Here is a 22,669-nt window from a genome sequence, read left to right on the forward strand (position 1 = left end):
TTTTAAAATTCGATTGCAAGTAACATGAAAAAATGAGTTTTTCCCCTTTGGCTGAAAAGACTTCATCATCTTTTGCCAAAAGTTCAAGTTTCAAAGTTGTAAAAGGCTTGTCTTTTGAATTTCGGGTTTTAAAAACCTGATTACAAGTGAAGGTTTTTCCCATTCCGTTGAGGTTAAAATGAAGGTGATCATCCCAAATTCTTTCCTTATTCATCCGCATTCATTACCCTTGTTCACACTTTCCATTCCTATTATCTTTTCCATGTCAAAATTCCATGTTTCACACATACTTGCATTCGGGTTTTAAAAACCCAATTGCGAATATGTTCTACCCCACTTGCATACTTGTAATACACTTCTCAAGATCCAAAAGTGACCAAAAGCCAAGTTTCAAGTGTTCCTACTTATTCACCATTTTCCTCTCAAGAGGGATAGAGTTTTTCCCCATTGAAAAGAAGAAATATGTTTCATTCGGCTGATCTTGATGTTGCTTTGACACTTCTAGATCTTCGTCGCAGTGCGCCAGGCTCTTGTTCAATGACTGATTTACCGTCATCTTCCTCTCAAAAGAAGATGAAATATAAATATGATAAGTACCAAAATGAGATATCTCCATCCCAAGTTTCCACTCCCATTGAGCACATCAAAGATACGGAAATAGGGCATGTTGACATGTTAGAGTTCGTTAAACAGGTGGAGGATCCCAAGGATAGCAATATGCAACGCTTGTTGGACAGCCACATTCACCATGCTTCTTCCTTTCCAGTGGATACCTGTTGTGACCTTTTTCACACATCACCCCATTGAGAGTGGGGACCCTCTCCTTTCCTGCTTTCTAGGGTTTTGTTAGTGTCCCGTGGCCTTCCGCGTCAGTTTTGCTCGGTTTTGAATGGTTTGCAAACCAAGTGATAACAGAGTTTAGACATCATCAAAGTGCCCAAAAAATGCCAAAGGACGAAGAATGCAATTGATTTGAACGAATTTGGACAACTTTCTATTTTTGGAAAGTTTGCTTTTTTGCTTTTTCCTATTTTTTAGGAAGTTTCGTTTTTTTCTTTTTCGGAGTGGGGACCTAGGGCTTGCACTGGTACCACTGCCCTGCATCAATCGCAATCGAAAATTTTCACGTTTTGACCCAAAAAGATAAGTTTCTACATTTTAGGGGTCATGGCGCTTCGAATGGGTTACCTAAGTATGGGTTTCTAATATCATCTTAATTTGGCTAAAATTGAAGAAGTTATCAAAGTTTGAAGTTTTCCAGGTATCTCTCTAAGTCTGGCTAATCATGTTTGGTGTCGAATGTTATGTCAGGAGCTTCACAAAGTTTGCCCTCATGGAAGGGAAGCGTGGTTATGACCTTCTCAAAGTCCGCCCTGCTGCTAATGAAAGGTTCTCAAACATCAGAAAGTCCGCCATGGAGGAGAGATGAAGTCCGCCCTATGGAGATGGAGACTCACAAAGTCTGCCCTACTCTTGATAGCATTGGAGCATGAGCCGAGAAGTCCGCCCTCCAAGGTTTCCAATCTTCCAAAGTCCGCCCAAGCAACTCCGCCCTATGGATGATGGAGAAGGTGCAAGGAAGTCAACAAAGTCCGCCTAAGGAGATGGTGAGTGGTGTGTGAACATGAGAAAGTCTGCCCTCCTACAAAGACCAAGTGCATAAGGCAAGGAAAGTCCGCCTAGGACTAGTTTGCATTAAAAGTAAAGTCTGCCTAAGGGTGAAGGAAGCATGGTCATGACCTTCTCAAAGTCTGCCCTAGTAATGGTTGCAAAGTTAACATGATGATACACAAACTCATGGAAGTCCGCCTTACTTGATGAAGTGCTAAGACTTGTTCCATGAGTTTCAAAAACTCCACCCTATGTTTGAAAGAGATGTTCCATGAACTTCATAAAGTCCGGCCTTGGAAGTATTAATGAAGATGATTGTGTGGTGCCACAAACTCTCTAAACTCCGCCCTAAAAGATGAACAAGTGTGGTGTCATGAGTTGGTTGAAGTCCGCCTCACTGATGAAAGATCAAACAAACTCTAAAGCATGCCTTGAAAATGATCAGATCATGGTAAGATCAGGTTTGAAGATGAGGTGTTAAGCTGAAGAGGAGTTCAAGTTCAAGATGAAATGATCAGATTTTGGTTAAGTATGAATGAATATGAAGTATGGTACCTTGTCTTGTTCCACCAATCTTCCAAAGTCCGCCCTATGCTGGAGTGTGGTGCCTTGTTTAGTTCCCCAACTTGAAATAAGTCCGCCCAAGTAAGATACTTGCTAAAATGAAAGACAAGAAGATGATGCCAGCAGAATCTATCATCCAAGTTAGAACTGAGTGCAAATTTGGAAAGTTTGGAAAGAAGAATATAGAAGATTGAGTTTGATTTGCAAACTAAAGACCAAATTAGAAACATTCTCTGCAGATTCAAAAGGCTAGGCAAGGATTAGAAACAAATTTTGAAGAGATTTTCTCAGTTTATAATCATAAAATTGAACCTTCATACAAATATTTCATTCACTCTCTCATTTTTACACATGAGGTTTGAATTTCTTGAAGCAAGTTGAGAGCAATTAAGAGAGGTTTTCTGCAGGTAAAGAACATTTTGAGAGAAGTTTTAAGAGTTTTGCAGGTTGAAAGAAGATTTTAAAGGTGATTCCAAGTATAAGTTTGTGGTTTTCGAATTTCTTGAAGCAAGTTGAGAGCAATTAAGAGAGGTTTTCTGCAGGTAAAGAACATTTTGAGAGAAGTTTTTAGAGTTTTGCAGGTTGAAAGAAGATTTTAAAGGTGATTCCAAGTATAAGTTTGAGGTTTTCAACCATTCACCACAAGTTTACATGCAGATTTCGAAGAAATCAGATTGCTAGGGAGCAAATTTATCTAGCTTTCTGAGTTTTTCAATCTGATTCTGAGTTCTTTCTATCCGCTTCTCTCATTCAACTCAGTTGGTTGGAGGTGAAATTTCATTTTGTGGGCAAATTCATTCAAATTTTCAGTAAGAAGTATCATATTAAGACTGAATATCCATACCTTCTTTCTTATTTCCTGCCTTTCAAAGCAAGTTTGGATAAGATTGATGTGATTGTAGACTTGGTTTTTGGATTAAAATCAGAATATAGTTATCCTAGAGTGTGGAGTTTTATTATCATTTTCGAAATTCCGACATGTGAAAACTCCATCTTAATGACTAAGTATGAAAAATGAAGTAAACAACTTCAACCACTTAGTCATTCAAAACCTCAAATTTTAAGTTGAAATTCTGATTTCTAACTTAGGCTTCATGTGTTTTCGCAAATTTCAGTCACGATGAAGTTCCAAGTAGACAAGGATGCTCCTCGTGAATTGAGGATGAACTCGAAATAGAAGAATGTTAGTGATACCAACCTTGGACATATCAATTTGAGGGAGTTTAAGAAAAGGATGTTTGGCTTGGACAACCTTGTGCCTATTGTGACTGCACGTAAGATGATGAGGAGTGGCATCGTGCATGCTGCCAGCTTTCTCCCTACTATGTAGTGCATGGAGTTGGTAGTTGAGTGTGCTAGGCACTATAACCTCGACAATAGAGATGTTATAGCACCAGACGGAAGAGTGTTGGCCAATATCAGTGATGTGGCCATAAGGGAAGCCTTTAGCATTCTAGAATATCATAATGTTGTATATGTGACCAAGGATGAGGCCAATCAAACGTATCAAGACTATATGGAGGAGTATGAGGTCATCATCAATCTTTCATGGTTGGACAAACCAAGAAAGGGTGCCTCTAAGCTGTCAAAGAAGAACTTGGTGAGGGCATATTTTAAAGAAGATATTGGAGACATGATTGCCCTATTGAACCAAATAATGGGTAATCCCCAAGGCGCTCCATTTGAGCCTTGGATGTATTACTTCATAAATGAGATAATGAATGAAGTCAAGATGATTGACTGGGTTCAGATAATAAGCAACAACTTGGACAGCTAGTTGAGAAATTTGAAGGGAGATAGAATCTTCTACATGAGTTCATATTTGTTCTATTCCCTTGCTAGAACTTATAGATACAGAGGCCTCACCTGCAGAGGAGAGGTGGGAAACAAGGAGAATTAGTTTCCTGTTTACGATTGTTACCCCCAGTTGCATATGGAAGAAACATTACATTTCAAGAAGGTGAATGATGCATTTTTTGATACATATGATGCGAACACTGCAAGGTGGATTACATCAGAGACTCTCTCAAGAGTCTAAGGACCTCATAAGCAGATTCGGGTATTGGTATGTCCAATACCCAAGATTCACCTATATCAGAATTTAGGGATTTTCTGGATCTCCCTACAAGCTCCCAATTTATCCCACCAACCGAGTTGTGTTGTTGGAAGTTGTGAGGCAATTGGAGAGCTTCATGACGGTTCAGAGAGAAAAGCAAAAGAAGGCAGGAACATCTTCTCTCACTATTGGAAATGGATTGGAGACATGTCCATCATCACAAGTTGTTGCCACTGTGGAGAAAGAGTTGGCATGGTATCCCTTCTACCAATACAAGGCAAGAAGGAACTTTGATCCATTCCTTAAGATGCAAAAGGTAGAAGGAATTGTATTTGAGCACAAAACTGATGTGGAGGATTATCGGGCTAATGCAGCCAATAGTTTCGAAATCAGAAGAAGATTTTGGTCGAGAATTCCCTTAGCATGGTGAGAGCAACGAAAATATTCAGGGTCGCTGATCATGTAGAAGACAATCCTGAACTTGAACAACCGGGTTTCGAGAAGATAAGAAATGAGCCACTTGCCTTGATTGATTGGGCAGACGAGGAAAGATCAGATTTGGCAGACCTTATGAAGTTAGTGGTCAAATACTCCAAGTGGTGGACATCTGAAAAGACAAAGCAGCTAAAGTCCAAAGGTGTTGCCTTGACTTATGATTTGATGGGAATGGATGACTCTATGTCTTCCAACCATGGTATTTCTTTAGGCAATGCTCGCAATCTAGAAAGTGTTGGGTCCTGTTGACGTGTATTTTGTACACTGCCTAACACAGAATAAAATACCCAAGGGTACCTTATCCTCTCTTGAATAAAGCCTCTGATTGTTGAAGATGTCGCGAAAAAGGATCAATCAGGATGACTCCAAGGTTCTTTGATGTAGGTTCTCTACGTGTGGATAAGCACCAGTGGTCGTTGTGAATGCTGTTTCATCAAGGGGCCTTACGTATCCGAATTGCAGGAACAAAAAATTTCCTAAAACTAACAAGTTCTCAAAAAGATCAAAAGGTAGGGTTTGCAAAAGATAGATTCTAATCTAATCCTAAGAATGACTTCAATGTAGGCTAGACTTGGTAGGATTCGACCAATTTCAGTATTGCCAAGGAATTACAACTCTATTGAGATTGATGCGATCTTCTAAGGTGATTATTGATTTTCAAATGATCAAGAATCATAGACACTACCTTGAAGGTACATATCAATGGTTCAATAATGATTGAAGGTTTAAGCAGTCCAAATATTTCCAGTTGACCACACAAGGCGTCCTTACAATCAGCAAGGAGCTAGTGGTTTGGAACGTGAATCTTACCAAAGATCAAGCTCAACACTTAGTCCTTCAAATTTAAATACTACTTCGACTGAGAATGATTCAAGAAAGTAAACAACCATGAAGATAGCCACAAGAATTGCAATAAAACACCATAACTTCAATATTTTATTGATCTCAAAGCCAAAATAGACAACAATTGCTTGGAATTCTTTCTTCAATGTTCAATCTTGCTACAAAATAACTTTCTTCTCTCTAATATCTAATATCTCCTCTAATCTCCTATTTTTCTCTAATTTCTCTTATGACAAAATGAAAATGAGTGAGGGTATATATAGCATCCTCAATTACAATGAACGGCCCAGATCAAAAGAAGATCAATGGCTAAGATTATGACACCTAAACCCTAATTAGGGTTTATTACAAATAGTCCCCTTTTTATTGAACAATATTAAATGCATAGCCAAATATTTAATTGGCACAAAAATCTAGGAAACATAGACCAATGACAATTAAGGTGCCACATCATCTATAACAACCTTTCTTCTAGAATCTTATTCCCTTTCCAATGCTCTTTCTTAGCATATGCAATGAATCTAGACACAATTCCTTCAATCTCAGCAATTGGAATCTCGGGAAGATTCCTCATTCGTTCTTCCAAGTGGATGACCTGATTGAAAGCCTTGAGAAGGGCCGCATCCCATCCAGGTTCAAGCTCTTTGATTTTCTCAATCAGGAGCATGGTAGCAAACATTTGATCCCGTTGCTCATCTGTGATAACATTCTCATGTTTGCAAAAGATGACCTTGACTCTTTCTTCTAATTCCTGAAGATCCACATCTGTCTCAACTTCGATCCTCCTGCCAAGAATAGTACATAATACTTCGAACACCTTGTCCTGGATCGGATGGATGACCTCTTCAACTTGATTGCATTTGGTACTGATGTCTTCGAAAAGAACTTCCTTCATCTGGAGTAAAGTTGACCACTGGAGTAAATTATGAGATCCTCCATCCATTATCTTTTCTTGTGTTACGATCTTCCTTGATGTTTGTTTGATTACTTGTAGAACAGGAATGATAACATCTCTAGTATGGGCAAAGGCGGCTACAGTTATCATTAGGTTGTGGATAATCTCAAGAACCTGGATAGCTCAGTGGATGGTGTGCATCATTCTTGTTGCAAATTCAACAGCAACTGTATGGGATTTGTCAATCCAAGAGCTCATAAGCTGGACCAAACTCTTGACTCTTTCTGCCTCACCAACTGATTCAAGGGGAAGTGCTTGCACAGGAGACACTGCTGGATCTTGTCGTCCCAAAGGCTGATTGAGATGGCTAAAGTAGCCTCTCCAAGCACCGACCTCTCGCTCAAGCTTTCTATTCTTTTCCATTTCTTCTTTAAGCTTATCTTTAAGTGCCTCAAATGAATCAGTTGCCTCATCCAGTGTCTGCTCGGCGGTGAGTGGACCAAGTTCAAATGTTTCTACATCATATTCCTCTGCGAGGATCTCACCTTCATACTTGTCCACTGCTGGTGTAGCTATTTGCAATTTCCTGGATCCTGTCTCATCTCTGATCATCTTGGACATCTTAGTGGCCTTCCTCCTTTCTGTCACTCCCTGAGAGTTTCCTACGAGGCTCTCTAAGTCAATCACATTATCTTCGTCCTCGATCACAATCACCCTTGTTAGTCTCTCCTTCAACCAATCTGGAATGGCAGACCTCGTCTCTCTAACTTGTATCTCTTTAGGCAATGTCTCTTCTTCTCGAAGAGATGTCACTTCGTCATCATTCTTGTCTTCATGTAGCTCATTAACTTGGAGAGATCGACTTGATGAACGTTGAAGTGCCTGTCCTTCTTCATGTTTATCATTTTGTACCATTGATTCCATAGATTCCTCCATTTCAAGTGTCCTCTTCTCGACAAGAGAAGATGTGCCGGATCAACGATCTCGATTGGCCTCTTGCTTCTTCTTGGAGGATTCCCTTTTCTCAGGTCTCTCTTTCCTCTTTGAGCCTCTAGGATGAGGATTACCTTCACTTGCGCTTCGAAGGTTGCCTTCACTTGTGTTTCTGGGATGAGGATTTCCTTCACTTACACTTGCTCCTCCTTCCCCTGATCTTTCCTCCAAAGTAAAAATCATAGATATGTTCTGCTCTCTCAGCTTCTGATGTTGCACATCAACCCATCTGCGAGTACAAGACAAAACTGGAGCCATCAAAGCATCTAGATCCAAAATCTCAAGCTCGTTCCAATCTATCCTCACTGCTTTGTTTTCTCGGTCATAAGATGATTGGAGATGTCTGCCACTGTCCTGAGCTTGATCGACCACTCTGTAAATTTTGCATCTCCTGATGAAATCTAAAGGTAATCTGGAATGCATCTTTCTTTTTACTTCAAAATCATCTGAGAGATTCATCCAAAAGTCCTCTACCTGAGATTCATGCTTGTACTTTCTACCAACTGTTTCTTCTATATATCCATAGGGATCAAAATTCTCTCTCGAGGCAAAGAATGAAAATGAATATAAGGCCAACTCCTTCTCTGCGTCATCCATGGCTAGAGCATTAGGACATACCTCAACTGAATTTCCTAGTATGATAGGCACAGGAATTCCATTTCCATGCTGGTGTCTGAATGCCTTTGCATAAGCTGCCAACTGCCTAGTCACCTCAAGTAGCACTATCCTGTCTGTCGGATATCTCGGCAACATGTAGGGAGGTGAAGGACATCCATGAACTCTGATATATGTAAATTTCTGAAATTGGATGAACCAAGCACCATACCTCTTTACAAGCTCTTGTGCATCTTGAGATAGTTGATTGTGAATCCTGCCTTGTAATGTCCTGGTGATGTTCATCGTGAAGGTGTCATTGACTAACTTGTAGTCCCTTCCAGGTGGATGATGCAAATGGACGTAAGAATCACAAACTCTGACTTCCCCGGGCCCTCTTCCGATCACTCCTCTGTGAGGTAGTCCTGCATATTCAAAACTCTTGATCAAGGCATATATGATATACGAGCTCATGTGAAATGACTTGGTAGCCTTTAATCTTCTTAACTGTACGTCCAAGCAATGGCTAATCATTCTAGCCCAATGAATTGTTCCTTTTCCTTGAACTATCACTTGGATGAAGTAGAACATCCACTTCTCGAAATAGAAGGCTTGAGGAGCCCTTGTGACTCGGTTGAGCAAGGTTATTAAATCTCTATACTCCTCCTGGAAGTCGATCCTATGTGGTGTGTTGGGAATCTTGCTCAGGCGAGGACGACTCTTGAGTAACCAATTCTTGTTGATGATGCTCAAGCAAGTGTCTGGATCATCTTCGTACATGGAGCTGGCTCCTTATAAGCTTTTGTAAATCATATCTCTATGCTCTGGAAGATGGAGAGCCTCACTTATAGCCTCCTTTGAAAGGTAAGCCAAAGTGTTTCCCTTCTTAGACACTATCGATCTTGATTGTGGGTCATAATGGCGGGCACACTTGATCATCAACTCATGGCACTGGACTGCTGGAGGGAAACCGACTGCCTTGATGATGCCACTTTCAATTATTCTCTTTGCGACAGGTGATGGCTTTCCGATGTAAGGGACCTCTCGAAACTTCTTCACACTGAAGTTTCCCAAGTTGGTATCTCCAATGTTGTTCCACTTTGACACGATCTTGGTCTCCAATTCTTCATTCTTTTGATCTTCCTTCATGAGAGCTGGACGACTAGTGGATGCTCCTGCCTTTGGGGTCGCCATCGTGACACCTACACAACATTTCATAATGAGTAATATATTTTGTAATGCAGAAATATAGACTAGAAGGAGGATTTAAGTTTTAAATTAGGAAACTTCATGATAAATCTTTGAATTATCATTTCCTAAATTTAACTAAGCCACTTGAAATTCAAAATTCAAAATTCAAAATTGAGACTAGGATAATCTCGCCATACCTCCACTTGAGAACTAACTCTAAGAAATGATGTAAAATTTAGGCAAATTCGCTAGGAAAAAGGTAGATCGAAGTCTTCAAAATGTGCTTCCTTTATCAACTTCACCACCTCTAGCCTTCAACGCCTTGAGGAAAATTCGCTCCACCTCTAGCCTTCAACAAAATTCGCTCCTTCTTAGACCATATTTCGCACCTTTATTGCTTCTTCAAATTGCACTTTGAATGAATGGATAAATGATGGATTAACATTGCTCAAAATACCTCTCTTATATAGGCGCTCACCATTGCAATTTCCCATAGGCCGACTTGGAAAATAGGCCAAAAATAAACAAAATTTAATAAAAGAACAAGGCCGACTTGATTAAAATATTAAAACAATACCCTAAAGCGCTCCATTTTTAGATTTAATTTAATAATAATTAATTTCGAAATGCCTTCATAATTTAAAATTTCGATTTTTAAAAGGCTTAAATTAATTATTAAATGTTATGCGCACTTATTAAATGTCAATTTAATTTTTTAAAATATCTTGGAGTTTTAACGAAATTGGCATTTAATGTGTCTTAGATGACATTGGCACCTAGGCATGGTAAAAATATCACTTTGTTAAGAACCTCGCTTTGGTCCCTGGGAGAGGGACAGGAGCGCCTTTTCATTTGGCCTTGTATTTCTTGTTTTTCACGTTCAAAGTCTCACCCTTGGCGTCCAAGATGGCATTTTTATTGGGAACCTTGAGTTTAATTCATTCCTTCTTTGGAAGGAGTGTTCCTTAAAGCACTTTCGCCTTGGTCCCTTGGGAGGGACAGGAGCGACTTTTGTCTTTGTCCTTGATCCTTGTCTTTTCCAATCGCCAAATCAAGTTGTGAGGTAGGCAATGATCATTATTGTTCGTTCTACGCATGCTTAACTCGCTTTTTGCAAGGCAAACTTGACCCTCTTAAGATTTTCGCCCTAGTCCTCCAGTGAAGGACAGGAGCGATTTTTAACATTTGAGCCTAAGATTGTCGATTCTCGGGGCAATTCTTTATTCACCATCCTCTTAAAGACATTTCTCACTTTGTACAACCTTGCCTTGGCGTGATTCTGGAGGGATTTTGTTGATTTTGTGAAAATCGCCTTGGTCCTTGAGTGAAGGACAGGAGCGCCTTTTAGTTTATTGCACAATCTTCTAACCACATCAATATCTAATTACCCCCAAGGCGTAAAACCTCATTCCTTATTCCATCTTGAGTCTTGGAAACGAAAGATAGTATTTCAAACGTTAAGTTTTAGGCGTACTTGAAGATTTCGCTCTGGTCCCTTGGTGAGGGACAGGAGCGCCTTGGCCATTATAAGCTCACTTGTGTTTTGCAAACTTTCAAAATTATCTTCAATGGATCGATTACGCCTTCCTTCCTTCATCTCAAACTTGAAACTTGCTTTACCTTTGCCAAAAATTTGTCTTGTGAAAAAATCGCTTTGGTCCCTGGGAGAGGGACAGGAGCTTCCTTTGAAAAATCGCTCTGGTCCCTTGGTGAGGGACAGGAGCGACTTTTGCAACTTGGGTTAATTCTCTTCATTGTAGCCTATTCAAGTTATATTCAATGGGCAAAACATACTTCTCTTGACCTCCTCAAATCGCGAAACCACTTAAATCTTGCAAGGATAATGCAAAATTGGAATTCAAGCTCCGGTCCTTCAGTGAGGGACAGGAGCGCCTTTTGTCCTCAAGGCCAAATCTTTTCACTTTTCATCTCAAATTTTCTTTGCTGGGGAAAATATCATCCTTTTACATGCCATGAATAGGAGCCCAAGTCCAGGAAAGGTCCAAAAGGGTGTGTACAAAGAAAATCGCTCCGGTCCCTTGGTGAGGGACAGGAGCGAAATCATCCTTTTAGGCAAATTGTTCAACCTTTCATTGCTTTTGACTAAGTCTGGATGCTCTATCATGTTGATTTCATCCATCATTGTATCCTTAACGCCTCAATTTGGCCGACCAAGGCCAAAAATGACCAAAACAAATCATTTCGCCCTAGTCCTTCAGTGAAGGACAGGAGCGATTTCACCTGAAACCTTCAAAATTCATCATTTTCGAGTCTTCAAACTCTTTAAAATCTTCAATTTACGTCCAATCATATCCCCTGGCGACCCTGCACAAAACAATAGAAGGAAGTTAGAGACAAATATGCATTAAATAACATTTTCGCCCTGGTCCCTGGGAGAGGGACAGGGGCGATTTCACCTTTTCAAGTTAAAATATCTTCAAATCATTTCATCATGCAGGGCTAGGTCATCATCAAGGCCCGGATTAGTTATCTTGCTTCCAAAAACTTGGTCAAAATTCACCTAGACAAAAGGCACAATTCCATCATTAAAATGCTAACACTTAGGCATAGCTTGATTTTACCCCAAAATCCTGACTTGGACCTATCCTGAGACGCACCTGACTTTCCGACGAGCTCATCCTATTTCAAAATTTGCCATCTTTGGGAGGATGCCCAATAATCTTTCAAAATTCGACCGGACTTGGCCTAAAAATATCCAAAAAGAAACCCCTAAGGCTTAACCCTAGTCCAGACAGACAGCTCACTTACTCAAAACCCTAAAAACAGAGAGAGAAGAACAGGCAAAAAAAAACCGAAGCGAAAAGAGGGGGTCCCCATTCCAATGGGGCGATGTGTGAAATGGTCACAACAGGTCCCGGAAGAGAAAAGAACTTGCTAGAAGTTCTGGAAAGGCCAAGGGAAAGAAAATTATTGGGGAAAGACGTGAATCAAATGAAGCTCATTCGACCTTGAGTGCCGCATCTGCTGAGCCTGACCAGAATACAATTGAAGAACATGAGATGGACACAAATATACAGGATAATGAAGTAAGAGTGCCTTCTCCTTCGATTGAAGAGATAATGAGAGAGGCTGTCCAAAATCCAGCCAAGGAACCAGTTTTTACTAGAGCTACATAGGTTGAAGAATCTGAGACTCCAGAGGTTTTTCTTGATGGTATAGTTACTGGACCTAGAGAAATAGATGGTGGATTTGATAAAGATACTATGGAGCAATCAACCATTCCAGATTGGTTGAGGGAAAGAATGAAGGCTAAGGCTCCTAAGGAAGCTCTTTAAGAGGAGAACACAACAACATTCCTGGTTATGGTGAGTAAACTGGTTGAAATAAGACAGCCCAAACTAGCCAAGAGATTCTCTTTAATTCAAAGAGATAGCGCAAGATTCAGATCAATGCAGGTAGCTGTACCCAAAGAAGGCAAAACTTGGGATAACATCACTACTGAGGATTATAAAATCATCACTATGAATTTGGGTAAGCCTACTCAAACCCAAGAGATCCAAGATTTTGATGATTTTTGCAACACTCTCAAAGCAAGACTAGCCATGGAAAAGGAAAAAAGAACAAAGGTTGATGAAGAGAATCAACAATGGAGAAAATATGTTCTCCATCTGACTAAGCCACTTAATCATGATATACCAGTTACCCCTCCACAACCTCTTCCATAGGAGTCGATGAAAGATTATGAGGACATGAAGGGCACATTCAGGCAAGTTAAGGAATGGACCTTAGATGCTTCGGCACGTGTTGACGTACTTGTGGAAAATTTGGTATCAGCACATGAGTCGGCTTCTTCATTGGTCAGCAGAATTCAGGACTTAGCTGCAAATTGGGAGGATATTGAGGAAATACAAGATGAAGTACTTGCACAATTGTGGATTATCCGAGGTTTGTCAAAGCAAGACTTGATAGATGCAGGTGTCATCCAGGCTGGGGATAAGTATGATTTTAACACTTGGTATTGTGCCTTGGTCACCAGGATTGAGGTCCCGAAGAAATTAGAGACTAAGTGTTCTGAAATTGAGAAAAATGTTAGAGAAATTTTAAATAAAGTGTTTCATGTGGCATCAAAAATTTGGCAAAGGGAGGGTATGCAAGAAAAACACATGCAGGCAGAGAACCTGAGAGCCAGGGGATGATTGATAAGGGGGATCTCTCACGAATTGCGAGTTTTCAACTCATTGACGAAAACTTTCTTGCCCAGGCACTTGAGTGGGAATGCATCCTCGCCACGTGTATTGACGATGTGGATGTCGTCGACTTCCAGATTAGTAACTTGCCAAGTGTCACTATGGAAGAGGTTCGACTCATTGTGTCCAGATACATTGAATCTGCAAAATGGGAAACTGGACACTCACCTCAATGATAATAGCAACTATGCCACATGTCACTCTTTTGTCTATTCTAACTGATAGAGTTTTAAGAAACCCTAATTAGGGTTTGTAGCTTGCAATTTGGGCCCTTGATCACTGTTTGATCTCGACCGTTGTTTGTTTTTTGGAAACTATATAAGGCTACCTCCTCTCATTTGGAGAGTGTGAGGTTTTTGATATATTATTGCGTGAAGGTCATTTTTCAAATAATACATTGCATGTGTGCTTTCTTTTAAGGCTTTGTAATCTCTGTTATTTGAGTGATTAGCATGGTTTCAATTTCCTCAACACATTAATTAGAAGTTAATTTAGATTTGCTTTCAAAGTTGTTAGAGTTGAATGAAAGATTTGATAAGTATTAATTAATGGTGTATCTCCGCTCATACTTTTGGTGAATGGATGATTTCCATTTCACTGTGCAAAGTTAGTCTGAGCCTATCCCGTGTATGCCAAAACTTCGATCATAAGCACAACCTATTGAAGATTGCACCCGCTTTGTGTTATCCCTAGTGTGGCGAAGCAAAGTGCGGTTTCTCGAGAATACCCAGTTAATACCATCTCTAGAATCCGTAGGTTTAGATCAGCTTTCTTAACCCTATCCCTTTTTATCTAAGTTCAGAAGCTTGAAAGACACTTGTAAACGTAAGTTCCCCCTTGAGATTTTCAGCATACACTACCCAAGTAGCTATTCCACTAAAGTCGCTTGTTCGCACATATAGACCTTGGAATCACCAGCGGTGATTTTTCAGGAGATGATAGAATACCTTTGGATATCTTATTCTAACGTTTGGTAGATGATAAAATGTACACCAACACTACCCTAGAACCTGAGTTCGTTCTTGCTTGTGGCAATCATTTTGACAAAGAGACAAGAACTATTAGGAATGATGATGGGGAAGTGATAATCTGTCTTGATGCAGACACTATTGAGAAGGTTTTTAGAATACCACCAGCACTTGTGTACATAGAGATCTCCAAAGATAGTGTAGCTGAGTACTATGCTTCAAGAGAAAACTATTGCAAACGCCATATCAATAGATGGATCAATGAGCCACTAGCTACTTTTACAAGGTGGGCAAAGTTGTACCGTAGTGATTTCAAGTGGGAAATCGGAGACACAATCACTCTTCTTAGCAGGATGATGGGTTTGGAAGATTCTAATGTTTTTGAACCATGGATGTATAAGTTCATCATGCTCATAAGGCAGTCTCAACACATCTCTTGGGGCGAGATCATCAATAATACCCTTTGTGAACAACTTGCAGGAGTTCCTTCCGCTATGACGTTCTACATGAACTCATATTTAGTGTATATAGCAGCATCACTCAGACACTTCCTTGGTCTTTCTACCAGGGGTGATCACTCGCTTATCCCGTTTGGGATTACTATGACCAACTGCCTTTGAGACCTAGCAGATTGCACTACAGGAGGGTTCGGGACGCCTTCTTTGGTCATTATATGTGCCTGTTTGACAAGACATTGAAAAACAGAAGAGTTTCAGATGCCACATGGGAGAAGGTGAATGAATATGGCTACTTATTCTTTCAATTCCCAACTTTCACCTACATGAGAGTTGGATGTTACAACGGCCAGCCATATATGCTTCCTAGATATCCAACTGATAAGATCATTTTTATGGAGTTGGGAAGACAGATTATGGTTGTTCATGCATATCAATCTGTTAAGCATAAGGTTGGAATGGGAATTTCTACAAATAACGCATTAAAAGTTGGCCATTATTCCCTCATTACATCCACCAAAGCCAAGGCCATGGAGATCGAAATGCAGGAAATAAAACTCAAAAGGTTCAAGCCAAGAGTAGATTTTGATTACCGAGGCATGAAGGAAAAGATTAAAAAGTCCTTCACGCATGTGCATCGGATAGAAGACATTTGGGTTGATCTTTGTACAGAAAAGGAGGTTCGTAAGATGGATTATTGCAGACTCACTCTTGAGCAGATTGTTGACCTGAACTTGGTGAACATTCTTGAAGGAATGATTGATGATGGAGTGATACTTGATCTTGAATATATTGAAAAGAGAGTTGATGAAGCACCACTTCCATCAATTCAATGGTCGCATAAGGAATATACTTCCATTCTTGATAGATTTCAGCCTATCTTAGCTAACACTAATACTTGGCTCAAGAGCAACGGTGTTAGACTCATCAAGATCAAGATTGGAAAGGAAGATGATTCTACAGGACGCGTCGGACTCAAGTCTAAAATCAAAACAAGGAAGGTGCATCATCTTCAAGCACGAGAATCAAGTTGAGAGTTAACAGAGTAATGGTACTTCCTCCTGAAGAAGTGACAGTTCGAGAGAAAGAAAAGCCTCAGCTTCATATTCATGTAATTGATGCTAAAGATCCAGAGGAGGAACTTTAATCAGATAATGCTCCCGAGTCACCCATTTCAGAGTCACCTCATGAAGTCCCCCCTTAGATTCCTTTAGAACTACCTATGTCTTCTCTTGATGCAAATGTGGATGCTTTTTCCACTGTTCATATTGTTCCTGTTTCAGTGGGTGAATCTCCTCAGAGGGTCATTCCAGTTTCAGCAGCAGAGCCGTCTCTTGATCATCCTCGAGAAAATTTGATGAATAACTTTGAGGGTAATCCTGCGTATGCCCCTTTGTCAGAGATTGATACTTCTGCTTCCAGTTTTGATGAGTTCATGATGTAGTCATCAGGTTCTTTGGTTAATGAGCAGTCTATAGTTGCCTTTCAAACAATAACTTCTCCTAGGATGACGACTGTCATTCAAACAAAAACTGCTTCTCCCTTACTTTTAGCTGTTGCTCAAGGAGAATTGATGGCTTTACCTCCATGGCTTAGTTCTTTTACTCCTAAAAGAAAGAAGCAGGTTATCTCTCTTGACAACTTTGATTTCCAGCATCTCAAGCAGTCAAAACCCAAGGTTGCCAAAAGAGCTAAGATGATTTCAAGGGTAACAGTGGACAATAACAAAATGAAGGTGGCTGAAATTGTTGAACCAATTGTAGACAAGCTACATGAAGAGATGCAAGCTGCTGATTACAAGATCACGAGGGTGGAGACGGGCAAACAAACACATGAAGTGGTCAAACATGATGCTCAACATTCGGTAGCCTCATTGGTGCAGAGGTATGATGAACTTCTAGCAAAGAAGGATAAGCTAGAAGAGGAAAATGTGCAACTTGTTGCAATAATCCAAATGATTACCAAGTCTTCAAATGAGGGTACAATCCTCCAACTTCAAATGCAAAAGAATCAGTCCAAGGAGTTGAAAGAGCTTCTCGAAAGGTACATGCGTTGGATTCTTGGGTAGATCAGTTTCATGGTTTATGTACCCAAGTGTTGAAAGATGTGTTCCAAATGATGGTTAAGTTGGAGACCATTGAAGAAAAATTGGATTAGGCTTCTAAGGTTTTCAAATAGAACCTGAAAAGAGTTGAAGGCAATTTGATGGTTTGGCACAAGATGCCTCAAGAAAAGTTGAACGTTATTTCTTCTAGAGTCATGTATCTAGAATTTGAAGAACTTTTGGAGAATAAAGTCCTTGTTCTCACCTCACTCATTGAGGATATTGATGATGCCATGAAATTACGCAATGAAGCTTTGCAAGATGTTGTTTGTCATTGTGAGAAAGCCTCTTGTAATATTATGGATCATAATGGATAATTGTTGCCAGAAGAAGAAGTTTTCTCAGATCTACAGATGGAGATTCACCATGAATGGACGAATGAACAATTTTCAGCTATATCGATTCAAGCGTTGGTGAAATATCAAATCTTATTGCAAGAAATCCAGTCTTCTCTTGAGAAGAACAACATTACAATCCTTCGTTGCAGCGATGTTATTGTGAAAACCATGATCGTTGCGAAGAATACTCACTAACCAAATCCTGATGAACTACAAATGATCATCCAGAAGTTTGAAGGGTTCACGGCCAAACATGCTGTAACATAAGTGTTTTTCAACACTTAGTTGTTGTCTCAAATTTGTAATTTCAGTATTGTAGTTTTCTCTTTGACAAGCTTACTTGCAAAAGCAATTTTGTAAATTGCAAGCTAAGTCATTACTTGAATTTTGTAATTACAAGTAGGCTGATTACAAGTCAATTTAGAATAGGACTTGTAATTTTGAATAAGTCTTAGTAGTTGAATAAGTCATGGTGGTTGAGAGAATTTCTCAAGTTAGTTGAGAACCTCCCACCTTTTTCTCAAGACTCCTCTCCTATAAATACTTGAGAGGGTCTTTTGTAAAATCTATCTTTTGGAAAGCAAGCAAGTAAACTCTGCTAAATTTATAGCAAGAAAGACTTTGTGCTTTTTATGTGTAAATTGAAGTTGAAAGAAATAGAAGAAGATTGCTCAAGGATTGAGACTTTGTGCTAAATATTTTGAGTTTGTGTTCAATATTATCTTTCTTGCTAGTATTTCTATATGAGCTTAATCAAATTTGATTTGCAGACTTTGTGTTGTAAGTATTGGAGATTAATATCTGTTAGAGTAGATTTTCTATTGAGAAAAGTTGTAGGACTTTGTGTCTACACTTATTCTTGAGAGAAATTAGAAGTAGATTTTGTGATAAGGAATAACTGTGAGACTTGGAGCTCACACTAGTTCTTGCTGTTCTATGTAGAGAAGAGCAAGATATTTCAGACTTTGTGCTGCCATACTTTGTTCTTGTTATCATTAATATAGAAAAGGGTAGATAGAATTTCATATTCAAGACTTTGAGCTTGATATTACTGTCCCGTCCCGAAGGAAGTGAGGAAAGTCTTTGTGATTTCAAGAAACTTCATGTCCTTTATTTCACTTTGTTTTATAAGTTGTTGCTACTGTTATTTTCAATTGCTATCACTTTTCTATGAAGAGAAAAGGATATAGTTTTTTTTGAAAGAAGAAGAAAGATTGTTGTCTCATCCATTTTTAGTTTAAGAATATTCTATAGATAGGGGGAGCCTTCCTTTAATTAGGAAAGTATCATACTCACACGTTGTGGCTGAAACCACAATTTTGTACATCCCCTAGGTCTACAAAATTTTCAACCAACAAATTTGAAATTTAAACTGCAGTTCAGTGATCATATACTCAAGTCTATGTAGCATAATCACTAAAAAGGTGATTCTCAGGGTATTCATGTGTTTAGCTTGCAAGCCATTCTGAAATAGTTTTAGTGGGAGAGTAGTACGAGCAATCTAGCAGTCAAATCACTTTCAGGTTTTTTTCAAACTGAACAAAATCTACTTTCCAACAATGATTAGAAATATTGGTATCAGTCCAACAAAAATGGTTTGCAAAAGGTCTCTCATTTTTTTGGGGAAGGGAAAGTCATCATGGGATCACTATAGTACAACTACAGGAAGGTTAGAAAAAGAATAAAAAACAAGTTATAATAAATTTTGTCTACTACCATGGAATTTAAGAATTGTTAACATCATTTCTCTTGCTAGGAGAAGAAGAGATATCATTGTAGAAGAAGAAGAGGTAGAAATAAAGATTGAATGATTTGAGAATATTGTTGTGGGTTGATGTATTATTTCGTTCTTGATATGTCTTCATCTAGAAGCCCGATGTAGCACTTGAGAAGTAGATGGTCAATATTTCAAAGAGAGCTAGAGATTTCAGATCATTTATCCATACACTGGTCAACTGAGGTTGGACTCCTTTAGTGTTTATGTAAGAAAATAAACATTGGGTATCGGTCAGGAATTGGGTTTGTTCCTAATGAGGGATAGATAGCTTTGTTGTACCTGTTTTTATGTGTGATGGCTATGAGATCAAATTCTCATTATTGTGGAAAGTTTCAGTAATAAATCTTCCGAAGAGAGTGGATATATAGGATATCAGAAATTCTGTGTGTCATATTTGTGGCCTAAGTGAGCTTGTTGATTTTCTTATTGCGGAAACACTAATCCTGTCTGGAGTGACATTGTTAAAGAAAGTATCATTTATGGTTCTTGAAGGATTTCATTTATTGGTTTGTTCACTTTTTATAATTGGTTTTCTTATGAGTTCAAATATATGTTGAATACTGTATGCTTAGGGCACACAATAGATGTAGACGTAGAGAGAGCAAAATGGAGGGAATCTCATTTTTTTGTTATTCATTGCAGATTCTGGTTTGGAGGCATGTTCAAGGTGAGATTGGTAGCCCCCTTTAATGATTATAGTGCAATTACTCTTTTGTTGACAATATAATCTATCCTGTGTTGTTACAGGTAAGGAGATCATTTAAACATGTATAAAAACATGATGAATAATCACATCTCAGGATACTTGAAAGCAAAAATAAATTTCATCTATCAAAGGTTCTGGCACATATGTTCAAATTTTCTATTATCAATACCAGTCATAATTTAAGTATATTTTATCCCCTAAATTGACCAAGAAAACAAACCTTATATTAATTGAAAAGAAATACTTCAAATTTTAAGACTATAATTTTAAGTTCTAGTTAGTGAAGATCTCATTAATTGATATCATAAGAGTTAGAAATCTGGTGCCTACATGGAAAATAAAAGTAAAGAAATTATATCAATGTCCACATGTCACCAAAATTGGTCCATGGGATTCAAAAATACAACTAGAGATGATAACAAAGGGAACCAAAAAGAGGCTCCAAATAAGCTATAAGTTAAAACATAACTAAAAGAAAACAAAAGCTGAAAGGTATTCTGACAAACAAACACAAGTCAACATACATTGGGCAAACTCAAACCCTATTAGAAATGACAGACTTTGTGAGACCACCAAGATGACTAGAAATAGCTTCTAAATAGTCCAAATATCCAAGAGAAAGGACTCATTGCCAAATTAAATAGAGCGAAAAATGCCAGAATGGGAGAATTGGGTCTTATCTGTATAATTGGAATAAGAGTCACACTCATCAATAATTGTAGAAGGTCTCAAGCTAAGAGATCTTGGTTGAATGACATGGTGCATGAAACCTAGGCATTGTAGTCACTATTAGGGGTAGAGGTGCTCTGTGGGAGGATGGTGTGCCTTAGGAGGGCACAAAGGAGTTTGAGTTGTAGTGAGGCAATAAACTCATATTTTTTTCCATTTTAGGAAACATCAATATGTTCTTTGGGTGGTTCTTTGGGTGGACTTATAGAGGAGGGATCATCAGCTAAACAAATTTCAGCATTTGATGCATAGATTTGTACTCTTTAGCATACAAACATTTGATGGGGCATGGTATTGAAAAGTAGGAGGGGGGACAAGAGGGTATGGAACAATATGGGGAAGAGTGTCAAAGGGGTATGTCCCACAGGGCATGAGACAAGAAAGAACTCATACCTGGCTGCAATGACAGGGAGATAATGGTAGCTGGTCATAAGGTGGGAGAGACAAGTGAAGTTGTTGATAGTGTTTTCAACATTGTTACCTAAATTGCCCCCCACCCCTCCTCAAACTTTTCAAATTTATACCTCATTCTTGGGTATGGGTGACTTCTTATACGTCTAAGTGTTCATGTAATTACATTGCTTTTTGAGACTTAGTCATTTTTAGAATGCATTGGATTTTCTTCTTAGTTAAAAACCTCTGTCGGATTCTGTCAATTGTAATGCTTTGTATAGCCTTGTTTAATGCTCAACAATACTAAGAAAATTCATTGTGCAAATCATGCAATTCTAGAGAAGAAAATGAACAAGCTTTTGAAAATTTACGAACAAGGTAGGAGGAAGTGGGTACTAATTAATGATTGTGGAATCTAAGTAAACAATTTGTACACTGATTAATTTTCATCTATGAAAAGAGACAAAACAAGCACTTTTGACAACATCCGGATATGCCTAAGTGCAACTAAAATGAAGACCAATGTTAGGATCTCAATCGCAAAGTATTATTGTAATGGGCTAACCTATTTGCACTCAATTTCTTCCCAATCTTACTTAGAGGAATTTTGTCAAACAGTTGGCTTACATTCAAATGCTGACTGAAATACACAGTAGGAATAATAGCAAACAGTTTGCAAGCAAAATTGTATTTCTTTGTTCAACTTTCTAAAGTCTGCTGTGACAATTAACTCAGAGAATCATCATATTACAGCACATAATAATAATGGATTTGTTCCTTGGAAGCGCACAGCAAAATAAGTTTTTGAAATTATGATCAATACAATGCTGGTAAGAAACCATAATGAGAAAACCAATGTTTTTATTTCATACCACAGTACATTAGAGAAGGTCGTGAAGCTCAGCTTTTACCCCAGCTGTCCACAAGCAGCAACCAATCAAATTCAAACCAAGGAAGGGTATGGCAAAAGTGATAAGCTTCTAGTGACTCAATGCCACCTCCGGAGTGTGCACGTCCAGTTTCAATCTGAAATCAGATCTTCAATGTCAATCTCAGCAATGGTAGATTAGACCAGCTCCACATATCAAATCGTATACCGGCATACAATTGCTTTACTTATTTCAATTTTGTATGTACCGGTATACCGATTAGTGTATGCATGTTTTAATATCCATTTGGCCAATACAATAATACACAGAATCAAGGAAGGAATCTGCCCAGTTAATGCATATATCTAGTCTCTTTTCCCAGCTAAGTCGTCCTCTTTTCCTAAGATCAATTGGTGTTAGAACATAATGTTATTAGGGATCACATCCTTATAACATTTATATATAATGTTCTAATATAAGGTTATAAAACCTTATATATTATATGCTTTATAAGCATATCCCATTTGAAATAATTATAATCTAATAACTATTAGATTATTAATTATTTATAAGTGGGGGTTATTGAAAAGGTGTGACTAGTGAAGTAACCCTTCCTCCTATATTTAAGGAGGTTCTCTCTCATTTGAGAGGTGTGTGAATTTGGAGCTTTATTGTGAGTTGTATCACTATGCATATGAGGTATTATTGGCTATGTGGAAGTATTGGAGGAGTGTCCCCAGGTTCATGTCTATTTTATTATAGACTATATTTGTAAGTGTTTTAATTAAATGATGCTTTATGGGGTTTTTTACCCGAAAGGGTTTTCCCCATGTATATCTTGTGTAATGTGTACATTTTGCATGTATGTTTCATATTTCAT

The 22,669-nt window shown here is 38.6% G+C and overlaps 1 protein-coding gene across 1 annotated transcript in view; it reads left to right on the forward strand.

The window, feature by feature from the left end:
* LOC131044009 (ABC transporter C family member 2) overlaps window positions 1–22,669 on the forward strand; it is a 179,415-nt gene that overhangs the window by 43,723 nt on the left and 113,023 nt on the right. The window contains exon 7 of the mRNA XM_057977273.2: window positions 19,735–19,759. Coding sequence (XP_057833256.2) covers window positions 19,735–19,759 — 25 coding nt within the window. The remainder of the gene's footprint in view (window positions 1–19,734; window positions 19,760–22,669) is intronic.

This window comes from Cryptomeria japonica, chromosome 11 (genome assembly GCF_030272615.1).
Source record: "Cryptomeria japonica chromosome 11, Sugi_1.0, whole genome shotgun sequence".
In the NCBI taxonomy this organism is placed as follows: Eukaryota; Viridiplantae; Streptophyta; class Pinopsida; order Cupressales; family Cupressaceae; genus Cryptomeria; species Cryptomeria japonica.